The sequence below is a fragment of the Oncorhynchus mykiss genome, chromosome 12 (genome assembly GCF_057628025.1).
Source record: "Oncorhynchus mykiss isolate SJ-2025 chromosome 12, ASM5762802v1, whole genome shotgun sequence".
Taxonomy (NCBI): Eukaryota; Metazoa; Chordata; class Actinopteri; order Salmoniformes; family Salmonidae; genus Oncorhynchus; species Oncorhynchus mykiss.
Window position 1 is genome coordinate 17,683,897 of NC_143033.1, and position 13,387 is coordinate 17,697,283.

Genomic DNA, 13,387 nt, shown 5'->3' on the forward strand with positions numbered 1-13,387 from the left:
CATCAGATTCGGTACAGCCACCTGGGTTCTTCACGCATCTCGCCGACAGAAACAAACTCTCTGGTAAGAAGGGCAGGGGTGTATGCCTTATGATTAATGAAACGTGGTGTGATCATAACAACATACAGGAACTCAAGTCCTTTTGTACACCCGACCTAGAATTCCTTACAGTCAAATGCCGACCGCATTATCTACCAAGAGAATTATTTTCGATCATAAATCACAAGCAGACACATCGACAGCCCTGAAAGAACTTAATTTTACTCTATGTAAACTGGAAACCACATATCCTGATGCTGCATTTATTGTAGCTGGGGATTTTAACAAGGCTAATCTGAAAACAAGGCTCCCTAAATTTTATCAGCATATCGAATGAGCAACCCGAGCTGGCAAAACCCTGGATCATTGTTATTCTAACTTCCGCGACGCATACAAAGACCTTCTCCGCCCTCTTTTCAGAAAATCTGTCACACGACTCCATTCTGTTGCTTCCAGCCTATAGGCAGAAACTAAAACAGGAAGTGCCCGTGCTCAGGTCTGTTCAACGCTGGTCCGACCAATCGGATTCCACGCTTCAAGATTGCTTCGATCATGTGGACTGGGATATGTTCCGCATAGCGTTGGACAATAACATTGATGAATACGCTGATTCGGTGAGCGAGTTTATTAGCAAGTGCATCGATGATGTTGTACCCACAGCGTCTATTAAAACCTTCCCCAACCAGAAACCGTGGATTGAATGCAGCATTCGCTCAAAACTGAAAGCGCGAACCACTGCTTTTAATCATGGCAAGGTGACCGGAAACATGACCGAATACAAACAGTGTAGCTATTCCCTCCGCAAGGCAATCAAACAAGCTAAGCGTCAGTATAGCAATAAAGTAGTCGCAATTCAACAGCTCAGACACGAGAGGTGTGTGGCAGGGTCTACAGTCAATCACGGACCACAAAAGGAAAACCAGCCCCATCGCGGACCACGATGTCTTGCTCCCAGACAAACTTAACAACTTCTTTGCTCGCTTTGAGGACAATACAGTGCCACTGGCACGGCCCGCTACCAAAACCTGTGGGTTCTCCTTCACTGCAGCTAACGTGAGTAAAACATTTAAACGTGTTAACCCTCGCAAGGCTGCCGGCCCAGAAGGCATCCCCAGCCACGGCCTCAGAGAATGCGCAGACCAGCTGGCTGGTGTGTTTACGGACATATTCAATCAATCCTTATCCCAGTCTGCTGTTCCTACATGCTTCAAGAGGGCCACCATTGTTCCTGTTCCCAAGAAAGCTAAGGTAACTGAGCTAAATGACTATTGCCCCGTAGCACTCACTTCCATCATCATGAAGTGCTTTGAGAGACTAGTCAAGGACCTTATCACCTCCACCCTACCTGACACCCTAGACCCACTCCAATTTGCTTTCCGCCCAAATAGGTCCACAGACGACGCCATCGCAATCACACTGCACCCTGCCCTAACCCATCTGGACAACAGGAATACCTATGTAAGAATGCTGTTCATCGACTACAGCTCAGCATTTAACACCATAGTACCCTCCAAACTCATCATTAAGCTTGAGACCCTGGGTCTTGACCCCACCCTGTGCAACTGGGTCCTGGACTACCTGACTGGCCGCCCCCAGGTGGTGAGGGTAGGAAACAACATCTCCACCCCGCTGATCCTCAACACTGGGGCCCCACAAGGGTGCGTTCTCAGCCCTCTCCTGTACTCCCTGTTCACCCATGACTGCGTGGCCATGCACACCTCCAACTCAATCATCAAGTTTGCAGACGACACTACAGTGGTAGGCTTGATTACCAACAACGACGAGACGCCTACAGGGAGGAAGTGAGGGCCCTCGGAGTGTGGTGTCAGGAAAATAATTCACACTCAACGTCAACAAAGCAAAGGAGATGATCGTGGAGCAGCCCTCTATCCACATCGACGGGACAGCAGTGGAGAAGGTGGAAAGTTTTAAGTTCCTCAGCGTACACATCACAGACAAACTGAATTGGTCCACCCACACAGACAGCGTGGTGAAGAAGGCGCAGCAGCGCCTCTTCAACCTCAGGAGGCTGAAGAAATTTGGCTTGTCACCAAAGACACTCACAAACTTTTACAGATGCACAATCGAGAGCATCCTGTCGGGCTGTATCACCACCTGGTACGGCAACTGCTCCGCCCATAACCGGAAGGCTTTCCAGAGTGTAGTGAGGTCTGCACAACGCATCACCGGGTGCAAACTACCTGCCCTCCAGGACACCTACACCACCCGATGTCACAGGAAGGCCAAAAAGATAATCAAGGACAACAACCACCCGAGCCACTGTCTGTTCACCCCGCTATCATCCAGAAGGCGAGGTCAGTACAGGTGCATCAAAGCGGGGACCCTGAGACAGCTTCTATCTCAAGGCCATCAGACTGTTAAACAGCCATAACTAACATTGAGTGGCTGCTGCCAACATACTGACTCAACTCCAGCCACTTTAATAATGGAAACATTTAACAAAGCAAAGGAGATGATCGTGGACTTCAGGAAACGGCAGAGGGTCAACTTAATCAACTTATCACTAGCCACTTTATATAATGTTTACATACCCTACATTACTCATCTCATATGTATATACTGTTCTCTATACCATCTACTGCATCTTGCCTATGCCGTTCGGCCATCGTTCATTCATATATCTTTATGTACATATTCTTATTCATTCCTTTACACGTGTGTGTATAAGGTAGTTGTTGTGAAATTGTTAGATTACTTGTTAGATATTACTGCATGGTCGGAACTAGAAGGTCAAGCATTTCGCTACACTCACATTAACATCTGCTAACCATGTGTATGTGACCAATAGAACTTGATTTGATGGTTTTCGCGACTGCACTTGAAGAAACTTTCAAAGTTCTTGAAATTTTCCTTATTGACTGACCTTCATGTCTTAAAGTAATGATGGACTGTTGTTTTTCTTTGCTTATTTGAGCTGTCATAAAATGGACTTGGTCTTTTACCAAATAGGGCTATCTTCGGTATACCCCCCCTACCTTCACAACTGATTGGCTCAAATGCATTAAGAAGGAAAGAAATTCCACCAAATTAAATTTTAACAAGGCACACCTGTTAATTTAAATGCCTTCCAGGTGACTACCTCATGAAGCTGGTTCAGAGAATGCCAAGAGTGTGCAAAGCTGTTATCAAGGAAAAGGGTGGCTATTTGAAGAATATATTTTGATTTGTTTAACACTTTTTTGGGGTTACTACATGATTCCAAATGTGTTATTTCATAGTTTTGATGTCTTAACTATTGTTCTACAATGTAGAAAATAGTAAAAATATAGAAAAACCCTTGAATGAGAGTGTTATAACACTTTGCAAATATTTCTGAAACTTCAAAAAAAGCAGAAACTGTGAATACATGGGGAAAATAGCCCTCAGGCACCGTGATATCTGGAGAGAGAGACCACGATATCTGTAGGGAGCAAGACAGAGAGCGAGAAAGACCATGATATCTTTAGCAATAGTCTAAATATACAAATACACAGATGGAAAAGAGAGAGAGGGTCTGGGGAGAGATAGCTAACTTAGTAATGGAAATGAGAGAGAGAGAGAGTGGGGAGTGATAGCTAGCTTAGTAATGGAAATGAGAGAGAAGGTCTGGGGAGAGATAGCTAGCTTAGTAATGGAAAGGAGAGAGAGGGTCTGGGGAGAGATAGCTAGCTTAGTAATGGAAAGGAGAGAGAGAAAGTGAAGGTCTGGGGAGAGATAGCTAGCTTAGTAATGGAAAGGAGAGAGAGGGTCTGGGGAGAGATAGCTAACTTAGTAATGGAAAGGAGAGAGAGAAAGTGAAGGTCTGGGGAGAGATAGCTAGCTTAGTAATGGAAAGGAGAGAGAGGGTCTGGGGAGAGATAGCTAACTTAGTCATGGAAATGAGAGAGTGGGGAGTGATAGCTAGCTTAGTAATGGAAAGGAGAGAGGGTCTGGGGAGAGATAGCTAGCTTAGTAATGGAAAGGAGAGCAATAGGGTCTGGGGAGTGATAGCTAGCTTAGTACTAGAAAGGAGAGAGAGGGTCTGGGGAGAGATAGCTAGCTTAGCAATAGAAATGAAAGAGAGGGTCTGGGGAGAGATAGCTAGCTTAGTAATAGAAAGGAGAGAGAGGTTCTGGGGAGAGATAGCTAGCTTAGTAATGGAAAGGAGAGAGAGAGGGTCTGGGGAGAGCTAGCTAGCTTAGTACTAGAAAGGAGAGAGAGGGTCTGGGGAGAGATAGCTAGCTTAGCAATAGAAATGAGAGAGAGGGTCTGGGGAGAGATAGCTAGCTTAGCAATGGAAAGGAGCGAGAGAGGGTCTGGGGAGAGATAGCTAGCTTAGTAATGGAAAAGAGAGAGAGGGTCTGGGGAGAGATAGCTAGTTTAGCAATAGAAAGGAGAGAGAGGGTCTGGGGAGAGATAGCTAACTTAGCAATAGAAAGGAGAGAGAGTGTCTGGGGAGAGATAGCTAGCTTAGCAATAGAAAGGAGAGAGAGGGTCTGTGGAGAGATAGCTAGCTTAGCAATAGAAAGGAGAGAGAGGGTCTGGGGAGAGATAGCTAACTTAGTCATGGAAATGAGAGAGTGGGGAGTGATAGCTAGCTTAGTAATGGAAAGGAGAGAGAGAGAGAGTGGGGAGTGATAGCTAGCTTAGTAATGGAAATGAGAGAGAAGGTCTGGGGAGAGATAGCTAGCTTAGTAATGGAAAGGAGAGAGAGGGTCTGGGGAGAGATAGCTAGCTTAGTAATGGAAAGGAGAGAGAGAAAGTGAAGGTCTGGGGAGAGATAGCTAGCTTAGTAATGGAAAGGAGAGAGAGGGTCTGGGGAGAGATAGCTAACTTAGTAATGGAAAGGAGAGAGAGAAAGTGAAGGTCTGGGGAGAGATAGCTAGCTTAGTAATGGAAAGGAGAGAGAGGGTCTGGGGAGAGATAGCTAACTTAGTCATGGAAATGAGAGAGTGGGGAGTGATAGCTAGCTTAGTAATGGAAAGGAGAGAGGGTCTGGGGAGAGATAGCTAGCTTAGTAATGGAAAGGAGAGCAATAGGGTCTGGGGAGTGATAGCTAGCTTAGTACTAGAAAGGAGAGAGAGGGTCTGGGGAGAGATAGCTAGCTTAGCAATAGAAATGAAAGAGAGGGTCTGGGGAGAGATAGCTAGCTTAGTAATAGAAAGGAGAGAGAGGTTCTGGGGAGAGATAGCTAGCTTAGTAATGGAAAGGAGAGAGAGAGGGTCTGGGGAGAGCTAGCTAGCTTAGTACTAGAAAGGAGAGAGAGGGTCTGGGGAGAGATAGCTAGCTTAGCAATAGAAATGAGAGAGAGGGTCTGGGGAGAGATAGCTAGCTTAGCAATGGAAAGGAGCGAGAGAGGGTCTGGGGAGAGATAGCTAGCTTAGTAATGGAAAAGAGAGAGAGGGTCTGGGGAGAGATAGCTAGTTTAGCAATAGAAAGGAGAGAGAGGGTCTGGGGAGAGATAGCTAACTTAGCAATAGAAAGGAGAGAGAGTGTCTGGGGAGAGATAGCTAGCTTAGCAATAGAAAGGAGAGAGAGGGTCTGTGGAGAGATAGCTAGCTTAGCAATAGAAAGGAGAGAGAGGGTCTGGGGAGAGATAGCTAACTTAGTCATGGAAATGAGAGAGTGGGGAGTGATAGCTAGCTTAGTAATGGAAAGGAGAGAGGGTCTGGGGAGAGATAGCTAGCTTAGTAATGGAAAGGAGAGCAATAGGGTCTGGGGAGTGATAGCTAGCTTAGTAATGGAAAGGAGAGAGAGGTTCTGGGGAGAGATAGCTAGCTTAGTAATGGAAAGGAGAGGGAGAGGGTCTGGGGAGAGATAGCTAGCTTAGTACTAGAAAGGAGAGAGAGGGTCTGGGGAGAGATAGCTAGCTTAGCAATAGAAATGAGAGAGAGGGTCTGGGGAGAGATAGCTAGCTTAGTAATAGAAAGGAGAGAGAGGTTCTGGGGAGAGATAGCTAGCTTAGTAATGGAAAGGAGAGAGAGAGGGTCTGGGGAGAGCTAGCTAGCTTAGTACTAGAAAGGAGAGAGAGGGTCTGGGGAGAGATAGCTAGCTTAGCAATAGAAATGAGAGAGAGGGTCTGGGGAGAGATAGCTAGCTTAGCAATGGAAAGGAGCGAGAGAGGGTCTGGGGAGAGATAGCTAGCTTAGTAATGGAAAAGAGAGAGAGGGTCTGGGGAGAGATAGCTAGTTTAGCAATAGAAAGGAGAGAGAGGGTCTGGGGAGAGATAGCTAACTTAGCAATAGAAAGGAGAGAGATTGTCTGGGGAGAGATAGCTAGCTTAGCAATAGAAAGGAGAGAGAGGGTCTGTGGAGAGATAGCTAGCTTAGCAATAGAAAGGAGAGAGAGGGTCTGGGGAGAGATAGCTAGCTTAGCAATAGAAAGGAGAGAGAGGGTCTGGGGAGAGATAGCTAGCTTAGTAATTGAAAAGAGATAATAACCTGTTGATGACACTGCAGAAATTTGACAGTCATTACTCATATTCTGAATTTATAATACATACAATTAAACGAGATGAAAGCGTGGTGTCCAAAGATAATATGGGATGTACTCAATGTGCATTTACTAAACAATGTACTAATAATGACTAAACTGTATTGTGAATGATGTTGTGTGTCTCCAGCCGCAGCAGTAGGGACTACGCGAGCCAGACCCAGTCAAATACAGCACCAGCAAAGCCAACCAGAACCACCCCCACCTGCAGCACTCACAGCCCTACAGACACAGCAGATGACACTACAACAACAGCAGAACGGTAATACACACACACACACACACACATACACATACACACACTCCAGCTGAGTATTGCTAAATAGTCCTGGTTATTGCTAAATACATTGCCATGCTAACGGCCAGTCGTTTTCATTTCCTATTAGTGTAAACCCTGGTTTCAGAGCTCTCTGCTGTGTGTTGTTCCCCCTGGTGGGTTACGATGGGACACATGCCCAGTGATATAATGTTCCCAGGCAGAAAGACACTGATAGGCCTATTAGCCATGCTGTACTTCTGAAAGAACAGAGAGGCAGCCAGAGAATAGCTCTTTCACTGAGCTGTTGTAATTTCTCTCTGTATATCCACTATCCTGGAGGGGTGGGCTTCACTTTTATTGCAATGTTTTTGAATGTGTTGCTTAGCGCTCATGCTTTTATATTTTGCTTGTCTTGTGCATTTGCCTCTAAAGAGCGTTGAAGTGTATTGAAAAAGGACAGACGGTACAAACAAAATGGATCACTACTAGAATATTTTTGATTATTGTCTTCCCTGAACTGTTTCAGCGCGGCGGAAATCCAACTGTGTGAAGGAGGTGGAGAAACTGCAGGAGAAGAGAGAGAGGAGGCGACTACAACAACAGGAGCTGAGAGAGAAGAAAGCACAGGCAGGGTCACACACACAAACACACACCGTCACACACACACCAACACACACACACACACTTTTAACCGTGTGCCATTCTCTCCCAGGAGGTAGATGTGACTGTACCAAACTATGAGATCATGTGTATGATCAGAGACTTCAGAGCCAGTCTTGACTACAGGCCTCTAACCACTGCTGATCTGGTATGTATATGTTAGCTGTAGATCTACTTTCATAGATAGAGTGGTGACACGTCTTCATTTGCCGCTCGCTGAATCACATCTTGTACGTATGATTTTGTTTCACCTTTCAGATCGATGAGGAGCACAGGATATGTGTGTGTGTACGAGCACGGCCCCTCAATAAAAAAGGTAAGTATCAGAATTTCATAAATCCGACACAGGCACACCAACTGCTTCATGGTCAGATGGTATTTTACATGCAGAGATTTAACAGCATCATACTCCTCACTCTTTCACTTGAGAACATTCTTTCTATTTCAAAAGTGGGTTATTCAGAACTCCTTTTCACCTCACCCCTCAGAGTTGACGATGAAGGACCTGGATGTGATCACCATCCCCAGTAAGGATGTGGTGATGGTCCATGAGCCCAAGCAGAAGGTTGACCTGACCAGGTACCTGGAGAACCAGACCTTCCGCTTCGACTACGCCTTTGACGACAGCACCGACAACGACATGGTCTACAGGTACATTTCAAGAACAAAAAGAATCGTGTGAACTGGGCCAAATTCTTGTGTGTATGAGTCAGATCTTCCATTGAGATAAATGCATCATTTATTCCAAAGTACACTACCGGTCAAAAGTTTTACAACACCTCATTCAAGGGTTTTTCTTTGTTTTTACTATTTTCTACATTGTGAGAGCCAGTTTCATCATAGCGCTTGATGGTTTTTGCAACTGCACTTGAAGAAGGTAATGATGGACTGTCGTTTCTCTTTGCTTATTTGAGCTGTTCTTGCCATAATATGGACTTGATCTTTTACCAAATAGGGTTTTTGTCTGTATACCCCCTTACCTTGTCACAACACAATTGATTGGCTCAAACGCATTAAGAAGGAAAGAAATTCCACAAATTAACTTTTAAGAAGGCAATTGAAATGCCTTCCAGGTACCTTATGAAGCTGGTTGAGAGAATGCCAAGAGTGTGCAAATCTGTCATCAAGGCAAAGGGTGGCTATTTGAAGAATCTCAAATGTAAAATATATTTTTTTGGTTACTTCATGATTCCATACGTGTTAATTCATAGTTTTGATGTCTTCACTATTATTCTACAATGTAGAAAATAGTAAAAATAAAGAAAAACCCTTGAATGAGTAGGTGTTCTAAAACTTTTGACTGGTAGTGTATAATATTGTAATTTTAAATTATCTTTACTGTGATTTGGTTGACCTATCTAAAGCATTTCTTCCCTCGTTCCCAAGGTTCACTGCCCGGCCACTGGTTGAGACCATCTTTGAGAGGGGCATGGCCACCTGCTTCGCCTATGGACAGACAGGAAGTGGGAAAACACATGTGAGTTGAACACTTTCAGTGTGTGTTGGATTTTTAATGCTAAGGCCTTACAAAGTTTATTTACTGTTTAACGGATTACATTTTTTGAAAAGTGAGGCAAGCTAATAAAAGATAAAAACAAATTAAAATGAAATACTATTTGAACCACTTACAAAAATACTAAACAACCTTAATACAACAAAAGATTTTACACTTTTGGTATAATAGTTTTGGAATGACAGTCACAGGGACTAAAGTTTGGGTCCTGGTCATGTTACCCCTTTTATTAAATACATGTATTTATTTATTTTATTTAACCTTTATTTAACTAGGCAAGTCAGTTAAGAACAAATTCTTATTTACAATGACGGCCTACCAAAAGGCTGGGATTAAAAATAAAAATATAGCACCACAACACCATAACACCATAAAGAGAGGCCTAAGACAACAACATAACAAGGCATGACAACACAGCATGGTAGCAATACAACATGGCAGCAGCACAACATGGTAGCAGCTCATAACATGGTACAAACATTATTGGGCACAGACAACAGCACAAAGGCGAGGAGGTAGAGACAACAATACATCACGCAAATCTGCCACAACTGTCAGTAAGAGTGTCCATGACTGAGTCTTTGAATGAAGAGATGGAGATAAAACTGTCCAGTTTGAGTGTTTGTTGCAGCTCGTTCCAGTCGTAAGCTGCAGCGAACTGAAAAGACGAGCGACCCAGGGATGTGTGTGCTTTGGGACATTTAACAGAATGTGACAGGCAGAACGGGTGTTGTATGTGGAGGATGACGGCTGCAGTAGATATCTCAGATAGGGGGGGAGCGAGGCCTAAAGGGTTTTATCAATAAGCATCAACCAGTGGGTCTTGCGATGGGTATACAGAGATGACCAGTTTACAGAGGAGTATAGAGTGTAGTGATGTGTCCTATAAGGAGCATTGGTGGCAAATCTGATGGCCGAATGGTAAAGAATTGCTGTCAGCAGTTGGATATGTCCCGGCTGAGTTTTAGACATTTTCTGGAGACATAGTTTTTTATAACGGATGTGCTATCTGAAATATATAGCAGTCTACTAGAGGCATCTTACTGTAATAAGCTGCTTCAGCTTCTATTCATCTTGAAGTCTTTATTCAACCTTTCTTCATTGTTGTTTTTATGTGAAGCTGGACTTACCTGCAGTCAGATGACCAAATCGCACTCTAGTGGCCTCAGGGGTGGAATATTATTTCTATTTTTCAGAATTTCAGAATTAATAAACATTATTGCATTTTATTAAGCATAAAATGTGTTTAAGGCTACCAAGAAACACACTGTGTGACCCTGATTTTGCCCACGGCAGTAAAAGGTTTTAAAAATATATACATTTTGTCTGGCCTAACTTGTTAAAGCATATACTGTATGTTTGTTATCACACACTTTCTAGTCTTTCTTTTTTTGGCCCATTGCCTTTGTTTGAGAGGAGACTCAACCCCTTTCCCTTTCAGACAATGGGAGGAGACTTCTCTGGGAAGAACCAGGACTGTTCTAAAGGAGTCTACGCGCTGGCTGGTACGAACACTACACCATATCTCTCTCTACGGATAAAGTTGCTTTTCTTGAGTTAAAACGTGTTCCTTCTGTGTAAAGTTGTCTCTTCAGTGAAACCCTTTTCTCTCTGTGCAGCGAGAGATGTGTTTCTCATGTTGAAGAAGCCAAACTACAAGAAGTTAGACCTCAATGTCTTCGCCACCTTCTTTGAGATCTACAGCGGGAAGGCAAGTGAAGTGACCAATATATCTTCAAGCCCCCTGGAGGATGTGTTGACCGTGTTTATATGACCGTGTATGGTTATCTTGTGGTTGTAGTTATTTAAGTGTTCTATCTATTTGTATGAACATAAAGCCAAGCTGCGTGTGCTGGAGGATGGTTGTGGTTGTGTTAACCTGGCCGCGTTGTTGTGTTGTCGTTGTCTTGTGGTTGTCTAGGTGTTTGACCTGCTGAACCGGAAAGCCAAGCTGAGGGTTCTGGAGGATGGTTGTGGTTGTGTTAACCTGGCCGCGTTGTTGTGTTGTCGTTGTCTTGTGGTTGTCTAGGTGTTTGACCTGCTGAACCGGAAAGCCAAGCTGAGGGTTCTGGAGGATGGGAAGCAGCAGGTGCAGGTGGTGGGGCTGCAGGAAAGAGACGTCAAATGTACTGAAGACGTCCTCAAACTCATAGAGGTCGGAAACAGCTGCAGGTAAAACCACAGAGGAAGAGAGGGATTATTTAATAGATTGCCATTTTATGTTCTAAAAGATTTTTAAAAATCGTCTAATTTCTCCTAATTTTGTCTCTTTTCCTGCTGTTTATTGTCGATCTCTCTCTCCAATATCTCTCTCCCAGGACGTCAGGTCAGACCTCGGCCAATGCCCACTCGTCCCGTAGCCACGCTGTGTTCCAGATCATTTTGCGGCGGCGAGGGAAGATGCACGGCAAGTTCTCGCTGATTGACTTGGCGGGGAACGAGAGGGGTGCCGACACATCCAGCGCTGACCGCCAGACACGCCTGGAGGGGGCTGAGATCAACAAGAGTCTGCTGGCACTCAAGGAGTGTATCAGGGCTCTGGGTCGGAACAAGCCCCACACCCCGTTCAGAGCCAGCAAGCTGACCCAGGTCCTCAGAGACTCCTTCATCGGGGAGAACTCCAGGACATGCATGGTGACATAATATACACCTCCTTTAACTACTGGCCTGGTTTGCTGTTTATCCACAAAGCACCTACGATAATGATTTTCTAATGATGTACCAACTGCTAATCCCCCCACAGATTGCCACTATATCTCCTGGAATGGCTTCCTGTGAAAACACTCTAAACACTCTGAGATACGCCAACAGGTGAGATATTCACCTGCCTAACCTCAACCTAACAGACTGTCTACATCTCACCTACTACTAATTACTAAGACTGTTAGTCAATGGGGAGAAGTTTAATTAATTCAAGTTGTCATTGCAGAATATTCTTCCTCTCCTCACTTTCCCTTCTTGATACGAGCCAAAACATTAACCCTTATCCTGACCGGATCCTGTGTGTGTGTGTGTGTGTGTGTGTGTGTGTGTGTGTGCATTGATCTGTGTGTGTCTCTCTCCCCCTCTCCAAACAGAGTGAAGGAGTTTGGGATCAGCCCGTCAGACATCCCCTTCTCCCAGCAGCAGGGTGGTGGAGGTGGGGGTCGTGCTGAACTCTCCCCCACTAACACCTACGAGTACGATGACTTTCCCAACTCTCCCACCAGGTCTCTCCTCTCTACGACTTCTACTAGCTACCATCATGTACCTGTCCTCTGTTCTGCCTCTCATTTCACTCCAGGAAGAGGTTACCCCTAAACACAGACCTAGGATCAAATTAACTGTAACCGTGTAATAACTATAAGGCCAATCAGGTGATTAAAAATGATATCAATCTGATCCTGGACCAGGGGTAACTTTGATCTACTCCTTTCATTTCCTTTTTAACCCCTTTCTTTTCTATTAACCATCATCTTAAGGGTTGCTAATGTCTGGTGTCCATATTAGTAAGGGATGGCTCCAAACTTACACGGCCTCACGTTTTACAGCTTGTTTTATATCATTTATTTAACCAGCATTGGTCATTCAGTTTCAGTTTGTCAGAACTGAGTTGTGGCATGATTATATATTTTACCCTTTCATTCATTTATTGCATTTCATCTATGTTTAACTCTTTCTTTCTTTCATTCATTTCATCTATGTTTAACTCTTTCATTCATTTCAGAAGCGGTGTTTTGTTTTTAATGTTTTTCATTCCCAGCTTGTCCTTCACTCTTGTGCCTGAGAATGTTTAAAAAATATATATTTAACCAGGTAGGCCAGTTGAGCTATAAGTTCTCATTTACAACTGCGACCTGGCCAAGATAAATCAAAGCAGCGAGACACAAACAACAACACACATGGGATAAACAGACGTACAGTCAATAACACAATTGAAAAGTCTATATACAGTGTGTGCAAATGTAGTAAGATTAGGGAGGAATGGCAAAAAATAGGCCATAGTGGCGAAATAATTACAATTTAGCAATTAAACACTGGAGTGATAGATGTGCAAGTAGAGATACTGGGGTGCAAAGGAGTAAAAAATAAATAATATGGGAATAAGGTAGTTGGGTGGGCTATTTACAGATGGGCTATTTACAGATGGGCTATGTACAGATGGGCTATGTACAGATGGGCTATGTACAGGTGCAATGATCTGTAAGCTGATGCTTAAAGTTAGTAAGGGAGATATAAGACTCCAGCTTCAGTGATTTTTGCAATTCATTCCAGTCATTGGCAGCAGAGAACTGGAAGGAAAGGCTTTGGGGATGACCAGCAAAATATACCTGCTGGAGCGCGTGCTACGGGTGGGTGCTGCTATGTTGACCAGTGAGCTGAGATAAGGCGGGGCTTTACCTAGCAAAGATTTATAGATGACCTGGAGCCAGTGGGTTTGGTGACGAAGATGAAGCGAGGGCCAA

General features: G+C 44.2%; 1 protein-coding gene across 2 annotated transcripts in view; it reads left to right on the forward strand.

Annotated features, from left to right (window-relative positions):
- Nucleotides 1–13,387, forward strand: part of LOC110537072 (kinesin-like protein KIF2A) — a 29,027-nt gene that overhangs the window by 12,053 nt on the left and 3,587 nt on the right. Inside the window, exons 5-16 of one of the 2 annotated variants that reach the window (XR_016484908.1) lie at nt 6,641–6,772; nt 7,296–7,396; nt 7,482–7,577; nt 7,688–7,745; nt 7,918–8,080; nt 8,816–8,906; nt 10,384–10,447; nt 10,562–10,653; nt 10,864–11,114; nt 11,261–11,576; nt 11,686–11,753; nt 12,020–12,151. Coding sequence is in view for 1 of the 2 variants with exons in the window: in XM_090191867.1 (XP_090047993.1) it covers nt 6,641–6,772; nt 7,296–7,396; nt 7,482–7,577; nt 7,688–7,745; nt 7,918–8,080; nt 8,816–8,906; nt 10,384–10,447; nt 10,562–10,653; nt 10,972–11,114; nt 11,261–11,576; nt 11,686–11,753; nt 12,020–12,151 (1,456 nt within the window). In the remaining variant the exon portion in view is untranslated. The remainder of the gene's footprint in view (nt 1–6,640; nt 6,773–7,295; nt 7,397–7,481; nt 7,578–7,687; nt 7,746–7,917; nt 8,081–8,815; nt 8,907–10,383; nt 10,448–10,561; nt 10,654–10,863; nt 11,115–11,260; nt 11,577–11,685; nt 11,754–12,019; nt 12,152–13,387) is intronic. The other variant, XM_090191867.1, reaches the window with a different exon arrangement.